The sequence below is a fragment of the Anguilla anguilla genome, chromosome 1, assembly GCF_013347855.1.
Source record: "Anguilla anguilla isolate fAngAng1 chromosome 1, fAngAng1.pri, whole genome shotgun sequence".
NCBI classification, from domain to species: domain Eukaryota; kingdom Metazoa; phylum Chordata; class Actinopteri; order Anguilliformes; family Anguillidae; genus Anguilla; species Anguilla anguilla.
The window spans coordinates 31451178-31465334 of record NC_049201.1 but is presented as its reverse complement, the minus strand read 5'-3'; the positions used below and the strand labels follow the sequence as shown (position 1 = coordinate 31465334).

The 14157-nt window shown below is 40.2% G+C and overlaps 1 protein-coding gene and 1 long non-coding RNA gene across 6 annotated transcripts in view; both read right to left on the bottom strand.

Annotated features, from left to right (window-relative positions):
• Positions 1–3254: 3254 nt before the first annotated feature.
• LOC118219469 lies at positions 3255–4723 on the bottom strand. Its single transcript, XR_004763779.1, has 3 exons — positions 4691–4723; positions 3824–3826; positions 3255–3353 (listed from the first exon to the last, which is right to left on the bottom strand). It is a non-coding gene; the product is annotated as an uncharacterized LOC118219469 (long non-coding RNA).
• Positions 4724–7564: 2841 nt separating this feature from the next.
• Positions 7565–14157, bottom strand: part of hivep2b (HIVEP zinc finger 2b) — an 84902-nt gene continuing 78309 nt past the window's right edge. For all 5 annotated transcript variants that reach the window (XM_035412340.1, XM_035412357.1, XM_035412348.1 and 2 more), the window contains 5 exons: positions 13964–14115; positions 13444–13619; positions 12871–12972; positions 11600–12423; positions 7565–11142 (listed from right to left, as the gene is read on the bottom strand). In XM_035412340.1, coding sequence (XP_035268231.1) covers positions 10342–11142; positions 11600–12423; positions 12871–12972; positions 13444–13619; positions 13964–14115 — 2055 coding nt within the window. In that variant the 3' untranslated portion in view covers positions 7565–10341. The remainder of the gene's footprint in view (positions 11143–11599; positions 12424–12870; positions 12973–13443; positions 13620–13963; positions 14116–14157) is intronic.

Sequence of the window (14157 nt, the reverse complement as noted above, 5' to 3'; positions counted from 1 at the left end):
CATTATTAATGGGTTCAGTTGCAAGAAATCACTTGGGACTTTATTTTGAATGAAACCGGTTTTTTTACTTTTCAAATTGGGGTTGAAATTGTTATTATCGATTTTTGTGATTAATTTATTCTTGCCTGTTGTGTCGCAATGGATCATTTAAATATTAAAAGTTCAAACCAAAGCTTGATTTCATAATGTAACTTAAGGCCAATACCTGGCTGTTCTGTCCAGAGACATTATGCAATTGTCAAATATTTTCACATTTGAAATTGTATAGCCATGAGCTATAAGAATGGAAAAAAATTGAGATACTTCATAATTTCATGTTCAGATAGTACCCGTAATTATTTTGTTATTTTGACTACTCGTGCACTATTTATTATAGATTGTGCTTTAGTATTCAAGCTATTTCTAGTGTTCTAATCTAATTCTAGCATTTGAGGATGTTTACATTTTTTGGGAGTTGTATTTCTTTCTCATAATGTGGGTCTAGCTTAAAATCTCAACAAAAACTGAAATTAACTTACCTATGTAGCCTAAATTCATTTTCACCAAAAGTAATTTGGTAGGGGGAAGGTGTGGAAAAACAAAAACAAAAAGGCTGACGTCACAATGCATGAAACACACTGCCACAGAATGATACCGTCGGCCCAAGGTAGGAGGAACTCGCCAGATGGGTCTCTGTGCTATCAGGGTTAGCTCATCTGGCTGTATTTTGGCTACGTTAAATGAGTGCAACCAAACCATCTGACTACCAAATAAAAAAATTTTTTTTTTTCCACATTATTCCAACTCAACAAAGTATCAATAAAGATGGAGCTACTGACAATGATAATGTCGACCGTCTGTTTGAAATTCATTGAGTGTATCTTTTGTTAATGGTAACCTCGTATGGATGGTTTTTCACGACACAAATCCACAATGGCAATGAAAGTTTCTTTTGGTCTGGATTTGGACGTTCATACAACGTCTTTATTAGGTTAAGATTCAGATGTTGGAACCTAACCAGAATTCAACATGTTGTTTTGTTGGGTAACCAATACTTGTATTTTCGCTCAGTTGCTGACCATCCACGCATCCATCCATTATCTCTACCCGCTTATCCTAAGCAGGGTCGCGGGGGGTGCTTGAGCCTATCCCAGTGTGCATTGGGTGAGAGGCAGGAATACACCCTGGACAGACAATCTATCGCAGGGCACGCACACCATTCACCCACACACTCATTCCTATGGGCAATTTAGAGTCTCCAATTAGCCTTATGTCTTTGGACTGTGGGAGGAAACTTCAGTACATCGAGGAAACCCAAGCGGACAAGAGGAGAACATGCAAACTCCACACAGAAAATCCCCAAGCACACTCACTGCACCACTGTGCCACCCCAATTGCTGACCACTTCAGCAAAAATAGGTATCCAAAATGAAAAGTTATTTATTATAAAACTATAGACCTTCTATCAATTCAGAATGCTGAGCAGTGAGTTTTCTTTAGAGTCAAATATTGTAACTATCCTTAAAATATACTGTATAAAAAAAAAAAAATTTGATATAAAAATGATCAGATATTGTTGGTTGAAATAATAATTTGCAAATTAATGATACATGGTCCATGAAGAAGAAGATAAAAGTAGATTTTGAAATTTGAGGAAATTCAGCTGACAAGACTTTTGTTGTGATCACATTTTATTTTTAACAAACAAAAAACAAGCATTTAGAAATATCAATAACATAGATAACTATGATTAATTTACATTTAAAGGCTACCAGGATAAACAGCAACAACACCAATATTATTATTATTATTATTATTATGTGATGTAAACTGAACACAATTTTAATGGAAGGTTATGCACATCCACCACCAGTTTCTAATCTTGGATTTTTACATGTGACCTTTTGATTACCAGCCCCATTTCACAGCCTAACACTCTCATCTCACACTCACAGTTTCACCTTTTCCCAGGAGACTTACGTCGTGAACACAGTTGTGGCAGTGATGGGAAATATCTCAAACCTGACACTTTAAAATATCTATAATATCTAATAGGCAACTATCAATGTACATTTTAAGTCAGACGTTTACATACACTTAGGTGGAAGTCATTAAAACTCATTTTTAACCACTCCACAGATTTCATGTTAGCAAACTATAGTCAGTTAGGACATCTACTTTGTGCATGACACAAGTAATTTTTCCAACAATTGTTTACAGACAGATTATTTCACTTTTAATTCACTATATCACAATTCCAGTGAGTCAGAAGTTTGCATACACTAAGTTGACTGTGCCTTTAAACAGCTTGGAATATTACAGAAAATGATGCCATGGCTTTAGAAACTTCTGATAGGCTAACTGACATTATTTGAGTCAATTGGAGGTGTACCTGTGGATGTATTTTAAGGCCTACCTTCAAACTCAGTGCATGTTTGCTTGACATCATGGGAAAATCAAAAGAAATCAGTCAAGACCTCAGAAAGAAGATTGTGGACCTCCACAAGTCTGGTTCATCCTTGGGAGCAATTTCCAAATGCATGAAGGTACCACATTCGTCTGTAAAAACAATAGTACGCAAGTATAAACACCATGGGACCACACAGCCGTCATACCGCTCAGGAAGGAGATGCGTGCTGTCTCCTAGAGATGAATGTGCTTTGGTGCAAAAGTGCAAATCAATCCCAGAACAACAGCAAAGGACCTTGTGAAGATGCTGGAGGGAACAGGTACAAAAGTATCTATATCCACAGAAAAACAAGTCCTATATCGTCATAACCTGAAAGGCTGCTCAGCAAGGAAGAAGCCACTACTCCAAAACCGCCATAAAAAAGCCAGACTACAACTTGCAACTGCACATGGGGACAAAAGTCTTACTTTCTGGAGAAATGTCCTCTGGTCTGATGAAACAAAAATTTAACTCTTTGGCCATAATGACCATCGTTATGTTTGGAGGAAAAAGGATGAGGCTTGCAAGCCGAAGAACACCATCCCAACCGTGAAGCACGGGGGTGGCAGCATCATGTTGTGGAGGTGCTTTGCTGCAGGAGGGACTGGTGTACTTCATAAAATAGATGGCATCACGAGGAAGGAAAATTATGTGGATATATTGAAGCAAAATCTCAAGACATCGGCCAGGAAGTTAAAGCTTGGTCGCAAATGGCTCTTCCAAATGACCCAAAGCATTCTTCCAAATGTGGCAAAATGGCTTGAAGACAAAGTCAAGGTACTGGAGTGGCCATCACAAAGTCCTGACCTCAATCCAATTGAAAATTTGTGGGCAGAACTGAAAAGGCATGTGCAAGCCAGGAGGCCTACAAACCTGACTCAGTTACACCAGTTCTGTCAGGAGGAATGGGCCAAAATTCCAGAAACTTATTGTGAGAAGCTTGTGGAAGGCTACCTGAAACGTTTGACCCAAGTTAAACAATTTAAAGGCAATGCTACCAAACAGTGGCGGACTCAGGCTGTTTGAAGGGCAGGGGCGAAAAAATAAAAAGAGCACCTACTGCACGACATGGGGCCCTACCAGCACGCAAAAAATGCTATCATGCATCATGTGCTATGATGCTATGATGCAACCTCCCCAAATTCTCCCACGTCACTCCTCTGCTGCGATCACTTCACTGGCTACCGGTCGCTGCCAGGATCCGGTTCAAAGCCCTGACCCTTGCCTACACTGCCGCCAACAGGACAGCCCCCATCTACTTGCAGGACATGACTCAATTCTATGTGCCTGCTCGACCACTCCGCTCTGCAGCAGCAGGGCGCCTTGTAACCCCTCCCACCCGCCCAAAGGGATCACAGAGCTTCTCCACCCTAGCTCCCCAGTGGTGGAACGAACTCCCTGTCCCTCTCCGAACCTTCCCCTCACTATCCATCTTCCGCCGTGGCCTGAAGACTCATCTCTTCAGACTATACCTAGACTAACCACCACCACGCTGTATTGGCAGTTGGCTTTGCAGATGTTAGACCAGAATAGTGTTCATTGTTCTCGGCTAGAAATAGCTGTACAAAATAAGTAATTGTACCTTACTGAACCCGTGTTCAGCAGTTGTCTACGATCATGAAATGCACTTTTTTGTACGTCGCTTTGGATAAAAGCGTCTGCCAAATGAATGTAATGTAATGTAATGTAATCATGTATGATGAAATAGTCTTCATCCTTGATTAAGATTAACATTATGTTATTAGGCGATCCAGGTTAAAAGTATAACCACACCTCTATAATAAAACCACACAGGGAATTATAAACCTTTACAATCTTTATTTCACAAACACCTCCGAAGTAAAACACAGAGGGAACTATTAACATTTGTTTCACAAACACACACACACTTTGGGACACTGTCATGTAGGGGCGGCATAGATGGCACATCATAACGGCACCCTTTTCCATTGGAAGGGCACCCATAGGGAACGTCAACTTTAGACCATTGTAAGGGCATCTTATAGGGCACTGCATCACGTTTTCTCCACTAGAAGGGCACTCAATAAGACACGTTATCAAATTTTCTTGCTCTAGAGGGCACATCATCATAATTTATTGCATGAAGGGGCACCCAATCATTTTTTTCACATGTGAAGGGCAGCCAATAGGGCACTTCCCCTCGTTTTTGCCACTCTAGAGAGCACATTAGCAATGCCTCTAGACCATGGGGGCACCAGGCCCCCCCCCACCCCGAGTCCGCCAGTGCTACCAAATACTAACAGAGTGTATGTGAACTTCTGACCCACTGGGAATGTGATGAAAGAATTAAAAGCAGAAAAAAATAAATCTTTGATATTATTCAGACCCTACATGCCAGCCAGACCCCTCCGTTCCGCTTCCTCAGGACGCCTGGCACCTCCCCCTCTTCGCACCTGCGCTTCCCGAACACGTCTCCTGTCTGTTCTGGCCCCACAATGGTGGAATGACCTCCCTGTGGAGGTCAGAACAGCTGAGACACTGACCCACTTCAAGCGACAACTGAAGACTCACCTCTTCAGGCTGCACCTCTCCCCATCACTCCCTACCTCCCTGTAATCTCTAAACTGACTGTAAGCTTAGGGTTGTAACTGGGTAGCTGTTTCTTAGGTGACTTAGTTAATGCACTCGTTTTAACTACTGCTTGTATTTTTGCATAGACTGCGTTGTTGCTGCTCTCATTTGTGTTATTGTTAATCAGTTTAACCTACAGGGTCCAAGTTGAACTATGCGGTTGTTCCCTGCACTTGGAACAGTACTTCTCTCTAGGGGTTTCGACATACTTGTTCCTGGTTATGGTTATACACTTTGTTGTACGTCGCTCTGGATAAAAGCGTCTGCCAAATGCCTGTAATGTAATGTAATGTAATATTCTGACATTTCACATTCTTAAAATAAAGTTGTGATCCTAACTGACCAAAGACAGGGAATGTTTACTAGGATTAAATGTCAGGAATTGTGAAAAACTGAGTTTAAATGGATTTAGCCAAGGTGTATGTAAACTTTCGACTTCAACTGTATACAATTTCCTTTGAACACCTTGAAATAATAAATGTACTCTTAAGGGCACAATTTCTTGTGCATGTGTTGCTTTTGAGTGTTATGAGTATCTATGGGCATGGATATGATGTCTATTGTTCCTGAGTGCCTTGTTAAGGTACTTGTCTGGAGTTCTTACTATGAAGCTGCAATAGCCACATGGACCAATAGATGGCAGTACAGTCTTGCAATACTAGTTAAGTTCAGCAAGGACCATACCATCCTGTTTTAAAAAAGGAGCTTACCATTTCTCCATCCAGTGCATTAAAATCTTTTGTTATCAATGTTGTGAACACTGTCTTCATTTCCGATAGTCGTCCACAGGCAATGCCAAGGATTAACAGCACTCTAAGAAATGGATGTGGCCTTGGCCAAGGATTAGTGAAGTAATGTTTCATGAGGTAATTCATGAGGGCACAGAGGGAAGGTTTCATAATAATCATTATTGTTCAGGCAAAAATCTGAAATTAGTCAAGTTCATGATACACACCATCCCAAATGATTTTGAGTGAAAAAATACAGATGAAAAGATATTGACAAAATATACTACCATAAACAAGCTATTTTGGCATCCAAATGACCAGTTTTCAAGATCATTGACAACGTTTTACAGGTTAAATCTAACAGGGATGCCTTTTGGTGACCTTGAAACATACTTTTATAAGGCACTGCCTTTGTTTTAATGTGTTGGAGTGCACACTGTTCCTTGCATTGGATATTACCATTTCAGGGATGCTGTGTGTTGAATCAATATTTGGACCCTGGAAGTAAAGCCAGAATTTACCAGCAAAAGTATCCATTTGGAATGTGGGTGAGCTCCGAGAACAACAACAGAGAATGAAAAAATCCTTTGCTGTTTCTTCTTTTCTTTTTCAAAATTTCCTGGCAAGAGCACACTGCAAAACTGGAACATGTTTTTCTATTCCAAAATGATTGCTGACAAGAAACAGAAATGTGAGGCATTCTGAAGGTCCTTTTCCATCACGCAGCTCTCATCCTTCTCCCAAATCACAAAAAGCCACCAATGGTGGTTCTTTAAGTGTTTGGCTGAACATACTAAGTGTTACTCTTGGTTTCTCTAATAAATGTTACTGTAATATTTCCTGACTCCTGGAAATGTAAAAATTTTAAGTTATGGTTTGATATGTACAGCATATTATCTATAGTTCAATATGTGTATTAAATTCAAGTTTCAGGGTAACCTGCTTCTGCTTGTCCATTACATTATCTATGGTGACCACTAAACAAGGTGTCAAACAATAAGTAGTATGCTGCTATTCCAGTGCATAAATTATCAATGGCCCTTTTAATACTGTCAAAAATCCTTACAACAAGCGTGAAGCAACAGACAGAGGAGCATTTGCAGTTGCAAATGGTCAAGATAGAAACTCTATGTTGCCATGTCTCCACATGGATATGTTTCATACAGATAAAAATCTCAGTTAAGACTCAATAAGTTTTATGTCAGTTTTTTAAATCTAAAAAATAACATGTTAGTCAAATTATGCTGTCATATGTTTATTGCTTAATGCATGGAAAATTCATAAAGTAGGTTTTCACATACCTACTCCTACACTGACAAGCACACTGCACTAATGCTCTTCCAGACAATCATATCATAAATATCCAAAATGGGACAATATATTACTGTCACTCACTCACAAGTAAACCAAAAAAATTTTCCATCTCTGCCTCTCTCTCTCTCTCACACATAATGTATATAGAAGATGGACATCTGTTTTGCCCTCTCTTGGGCCACAATATTATGACTCAACCTGGGAAAAGCGCACTGGACACCCTTACCCATATTTGTGAATACCATACCTGCTTGGAACCTCATATTTCATATTTACAACCTCAGCTCTAAGCCCAAAAAGACAAAGGTTTCAGGCATGAAAAATAAATACATCTCCACAGCTGTTCATGCATTAAGGACTCATTTTTGTCAGTGGCAGTATAAATTGGTCCCATTTTTAATCGTCATAGGTCAAACAGCCGTAAGCGTACGCCTTTCTCTGCCACTGCAGTTCTTGCAGAGATAGGCAGCATATGTTAAAGAAAGAACACAGCACCCCAACAGACATTAAAAAAGATTTATATTTCAGAATGAAGGACCGCAGATTCTCGTATTAGCATCCCAAACCTAAACTCCAGTGAGAGCAGCACCAAACAGCATTAATTCACAGAACACAGGAACAAATGTAATGTCATGTCAGAGCATATCTGCGTAACATACATCTTCTGTATGGATTATAAAGTAGTCTATATTGAAAGGCGCACTGGTCTTAGCAATGAACACATAAAACTATCAGAATGCTGACTGTAAGTACCCTTACTGGATCACAGATAAGTATACGTTACAATACATAGAAACAGGAGAGCAACAATGATATGAAAGTGGTTGCAAAATTATTTTCTGCAAACAACATGGCATCATGGGATTGATCAAAGATAAAACTTTGACAGGAACCCTGTGCATCAAAGGAGTTTTTTAAAAACTTGAAAAAAAGACAGAATGCAGTATTGTAACTTCTAAGTTAATTCTCAAAGTCTTCGTGGGGGGAAAATAAAAAAATACATATAAATATGGAACTCCTGATTGACAGAAGACTGTGCAAAGGGTAGCACTGTTATACTAAAGTGTAATATCTGGATTTTCTCCACATTTACACATCAAGCTGTGAAATACACAAAATATTTATATTTATGATTACAGTAGCACTTATTGTCAACTTTTTTCCTATTATAAATATAATGTAACAGAGATATTTCCCTTCCAGAGGTAAAAACTCCAGCCCCTAACACATTATCATAGTAAGAGATACATAAATGTAATTGAGCATACATACTGTAACATGCAATTTACCGTAATAGTGTTATTTTTTAAAACAATCTCATTTTTACCTGTACCAATGATTTAAAACTTTTTTCATCAAAAATCCTGTTCTTTTTCAATCTCCATTTTTTCTCTCCCATTTATTTTTAACCACAGTTGTGCTTTTATTCCAATTGAAGACTATTCCATTCTTAAAAACAAGTTAATACAGTGAAGCAAATACCAGGGAAAGGTAACAAAAATGAAACCGAATAAAATTACTGATTATACACACACATCAGAGTACTGTACATGCACATGAGGGTGTGCTCTGACAACATGGCCAAAATTACTTTGGGCTGAGTGGAGATCAAACAAATTTGAAATGTTTTAATTTCAAAAGAAACATCTATGAATATAGACAACTATACTGGTGGGTTACACATAATTTGATGTATAATGTCTAAATCCCTTTCCCTTTCAGACATAGACTTATGCAATGACAATTCTAGGCTTGCAGAGAGGGTGATCAGCTTTCTTGCCCACAAGCTCTTTTCATGCACACATACGTACAGTATGTTGTGTGTGTAATCATTCACATGATGATTTACATTAGCCGGAATGTTTCCTTTACTTTCAATAAACCAAGTACCTAGTGTGATGTGATTCACATAAAACCAAACACCTTTAATACTCTCACCACTATTTCAGTCAGAGCAAAAGGGGGGAAAAGTGCACATTCATTCATTTAATGCAGAACACTTCTAAAATTTGAGCCTCAACTAACAGTTAGTTGAGGTCAATCTGGCAAAAATACAAGATACATAATTTTCAAGCATTTATAAGAAAATTACCATATGCAGCTGTTGATCTAATCACAAGTGCAGTGTATACAGTGTATAACACTAAAGTACTATTTACCCAGAACTAGCTTTCCAGACTTCCCTCCAGGGTATTTTACATGATAACTTGACCTCTATAACCTTCCACACTTGAATTAGCATACCTATGTGCGAATTCCTCTGGAAAAAAGTCAGGGTGATAACGTGTTGCAGCTTTCATTATTTACAGGTTTTAAGCATCAATTTAATATTCTTTCACACACTATAATGGCGTAAATAACCATATATTAAGTATATTCAATATTAGATTTTTTTTTACTAAAAATATAATATAATTTTGCTATGTAGAATTTTGTTAACCAATAGTTTCAAAAGTGATAGTACGCAGCCAATTGGCAAAATTGTAGGAAAGTAAAAGAAAACAAAAACCCAAGGCATATCCTGCAAAAGTGCACCCAAGTGAGGAAAAGGTCAATAAATACCATGAAGATGGGGAAAATCAGTCCAGTGTGAATAGGACTTAGGCATAAGTGTATATATATATATATATATATATATATATGTATAGAAGCATAGACATTTCTAATGTTTAAAGCAATTTTACAGAATGCACATTTTTTTCTAAATGGGCTAATAAAACCCATCTGTTACATACAAAAAGGCATCCACAACATTAAGAAAAATGTACAATTTATGAAAGTGTTACAATAAATAATTATTACAGAACAGCTGCTGTACACGCAAGCAAATCAACTTCACTCATATAAAAATATGTTTTTAGTGCAACCTTGTGTGCATTGATACTTCACATCATCCAGACGGCTGATAAAGAAGAAAAATTACATTTATTACAAAGCCAATACACAAACTCCATATATTTACAATTTTGACCTGCTTAGTATGCTTATATGAATATAAGCAAAAAAGTAACAAAAAGGCACAAACGTCAGTTCATTTAAAAGTACCATACTAAACAACAAACACAGGAAAAGTCCATTCTCAATTTTGGTCAGGCTCATATATAAGTTAACATAATTTTGGAAACTTTCAATAAAAACAAATCTTTAAATAACACACCAGGTTATAATAGGCATGCTATAAATAGATTCAATCTATATAATTTCTTGTAAATTTGCTTTTTAAAGACAAGTTTTTGTATGTGTGAATGTTTTCACTCAAATCTCCTTTAATCCTTCGGTTCACCTGTATTCCATAGTTTCTTTTGAAGAATCTTTACCCGTCTTTGTGCTTTTTGGCATCTCCCTGAGGCCCTGTTGACCTGACTGTCTCTCAATGGCACTTTTACAGTAGAAAGTGTTATGGCCCAACGAAGTTTCAGGGGTACCAAGCTTGTCCTTTTCAGAGCCAAGAGATTCCGGTGGAGGGGCCGACATGTCTGCCTGAGAACTGTCCTGCTCTGAGCCACTAACGTTCTGAATTCTGACCTGCATGTCCTCTGAGGGAATCTGATTGTGAGGAGAAGGAGGATGGAGTTTGACAGCCTCCGTGGCTTTCTCGAGGGCTTCCTCCGAAGCAATCTTCAAAGATGCGATGGCCCTGGTGCATGTCTGAATGCTCTCATCCTGTCTGCATTCTTCACCCCCCACTTCAAGCACCTGATCCTGGGGAGAGCTATATGCACTGCAGGCTGCCGTTGGAGCTGCCACGGATGAAACGAGCTTCTCCTGTGACCTGGGTGCTCCGTCCGTGGCCTGCGTATTGGTCCCGCTCTCCGGGAGATGGGATGGGACATCGCCGGCGGAGGAATCCTCCGACTGGTCCCTCCGCAGGGGCAGCCGCGCGGGCTGGGCAGGGCCGGTGGCAGAGTGGACCACCTGGATTCCACCAATGGGGATCATGGGGAGGGGTGTTCGCACCTGCTGCTGGGAGTGCAAGGGAAGGTGGCTGAACAGCCCCCGCTGAGCCACCGTTGTGGAATCCTGGCTACCCGTCACCTCCCCAGAGAGCCGCATTCCCTGCAGTGGACTCTTCCTCTTTTCCTGGAAACAGGAAGCAGGAAATAATGAGACTACTCCAGTGCAGAACTAAAAGTTTGTTTTGCTAATGTAATTTCTACCAAACAAACTTTCTCATACTGTAGTGCATGGTGGGAGCATTTAAATGTGTGCAAGGACAAATGTTGATTTGATGCAGTTGATCCAGGCCACAGATTATCCTGCATTTACCATATGACCTGAAGTGATTTTATCACAAAAAATGGTTGTGTTTCTCCTAACAGAAAATGGGTGAATATGATACAAACACATGTGAACACTGCAGCTTTCACTTTCAATTACCTGCAGCTCACACAGGGTATATGAATTGTCATATTGCATTAAGATAAAAGAAACAATTAAGCAATTTCAGAGTTTTAAAATAACAATCGCAGTGAACTGAAGTGGTATCCAAGCTGTAAAGCAAAGCGCTGCCATGGACACCAGTGTGGCTCTTGATTACCTGGTTCAGTTGCCCTGCTTCAGGCAGCAGGTACTGCCCCAGATCCCAGGGGGCGCTGTGGTGATGTGAACCCCGTCTGGGGGACACAGTCCGGATCATGCCCCTGTGGCGGCTCCTGGGTGATAGCTCCCGCTTGCCGGTGATATCCCTCCCAGGGGACAGGGGCCTGCCAAGGGGTGCGGGTGAGAGGTGGGCCCTGGGAGACAGGTCCCGCTTCTTGGGTGCAATGTGGTGCAGGGGGGAAGCCTCGCGTCGGGGTGACAGGCCTCCTCGTGGGGATAGGTCCCTCTTTGGGGACAGGTACCGGCGGGAGGGGGAGGAGGACTCTCTGGTGGGGGAGGAGCCACAGGTTGGAGACAAAAGGTGGGACAGGGGGGTGTCGAAGGAGGTGGAGCTAATGTCCTCCTCTATGGAGCTTTGTATGTCCAAGTTTTTCCCATGCTCTTTATTTGAACGGGCCGGCTGTAGGTGCACCTGGCTTTCGGAGCTACAGGAATCGCCTGCCAGCTGTGTGATCTGGATGCTAGGAAGGGTGGGGAAGTAGCTGAAGAGAGGGGGCTTGGGGGCGGAGCCAGGGAATTCGGTAGCAGGGTCCCGGGAGGTGGGGAGAGATGCGATTGTGTTGGGACGAGGGCTTGCACTCCTGGAGCGAGTTCTCGGGGTGGAGTCTCCCTCATATTCATCATCATCGTCATCATCCTCTTCAATCTCATCCCCATCATCCTCTGGGCCTTCTGAGTCATCGACATCTGAGAACTGGTGTTCTGCCACAACACCCGACATGCCCACCTTCCCAGAATCCTTCTGATCATAATCTGCATTGTCTGAAAGGAAACAGATTAATTATTACAACGTTCAGCTTCTTAATAAGGCACTGGTTATTGAATTTCTCTATTTTTGCAAATCACAAATACAGGATCTTACCAATGAGGTTACAGAACATATCAATATAGAATGCCACTATGAGTGACAGAATTGACCATGATCCAGCAAATCCAGAGAGCTGATTCGGCATTGAATGTTATTTCATTCCAAACATGTTTTTTAACGCAGACTAAGGCTAAATTTAAATCACTCTTGTGCAATGAGACAAGCAGATCTTTATCCCTCCCTCCCTGGGTGATGCAATGGCCAATGTGCTGCCCTGGTGCACGGATTCTGATCACAGTTGGTGCTAGCATCATTCACTGAAGACAGCTTCAATTTTGACATTATTAGTTTTGACTGACTGCAAGAACAGGTCCCCTCGCATGGAAGACCTGGAATCTCACCAGGCTCTTCCACCTCTGCATCCTCCACAGATGTCACTGGCACTCCCAGCTCCAAGCACTTCTTCATGTGGGCTTTGGACTTCATGTGCTTCGTCAAGTTCCCTGAAATCAAAACAAAGGGTATAAATAGCTTCTTTGTGCATAAATTCAGTATAAAATATCTGTTCAAGTATGTTCAGAATGAACATTTTGCTAATTTTGTCATAGGCAATCAAGATTTTACAAAATGAAAATACTGCAAATACTAATTCCTTTGTAAACAATGTTTCTGTAGTAATTATAATATATTTTAAGTGGTCCTGTATGGCAGCAGGAGTGATGGGATGAGTTATGATTCAATGACTATAGATGTTGTACTCTGAGGACAAGGCAATTTGATTGGGTTGTACAAGCCTGTAACTGACAGTACATGATAACTCCACCTACATTCGGCTAAACGTAGCCTCCAAATCTTTGTAGTAGTTATTATTAAATTATTTCTTTACTCATTTTTTTTCATATTGGTTGTACAAAGAGGATACTATATCTTCAAATACATTTACTGTAATGGTTATTTTAAAAAATGGCACCAACCTTTAGTCTTGAAAGCGAAATTGCAGAACTTGCAGACGTATGGCCTGACATCAGTGTGAGAGCGGATGTGCTTTTTCAGCATACTAGGTTTCTTACAGCGAATCCCACACTCTTCACAGATGTATTTCCCCCTGCCACGACCCCTCACATAAATGTAGTCTTCATTTGATTTGTACCTTTAGAAAAGAGAAAAACACAACTTGGTAGTTAGCATTACAAGATATTAACAATACAGTATTACAGGTGCATTCTACAAATTAAACAGAACAGTCTGTCAGAACAGTCTGTCAGATGCCAATAAGCAAGTATAAGAGCCAATGTCTATAAATTTGGTATGCTTCTGTATTAATAATTGAATACTGAAATTTTGAATTATTGAATATTGAATACTGACTGAAGCAAAACTGTAAATATCTGTAAATGTAAATAACTGTAAATGTCACCTAGGTGCAAACATCCATGGAATCAAGCCTGCAGCCCTTATTTACGAACACAGTTCCTTAACCTCTGTGCTACTTACCCTCCTTCAAAGATTTTGATGCGGGTTGGTTCAGCCTGCTTTTGGGAAACCTCTTTCTCTCGGTGGTCCTCCTTCACTCTTTCACGACAGCTGACCCCCTTTGTTTTCTTCTCAGACTTAATTATGTTCAACTGCATAAGCTCTTGGTTCCCCTGTAAGTGCAAAAATGAAAATAATCATAGCTGCACTGACTT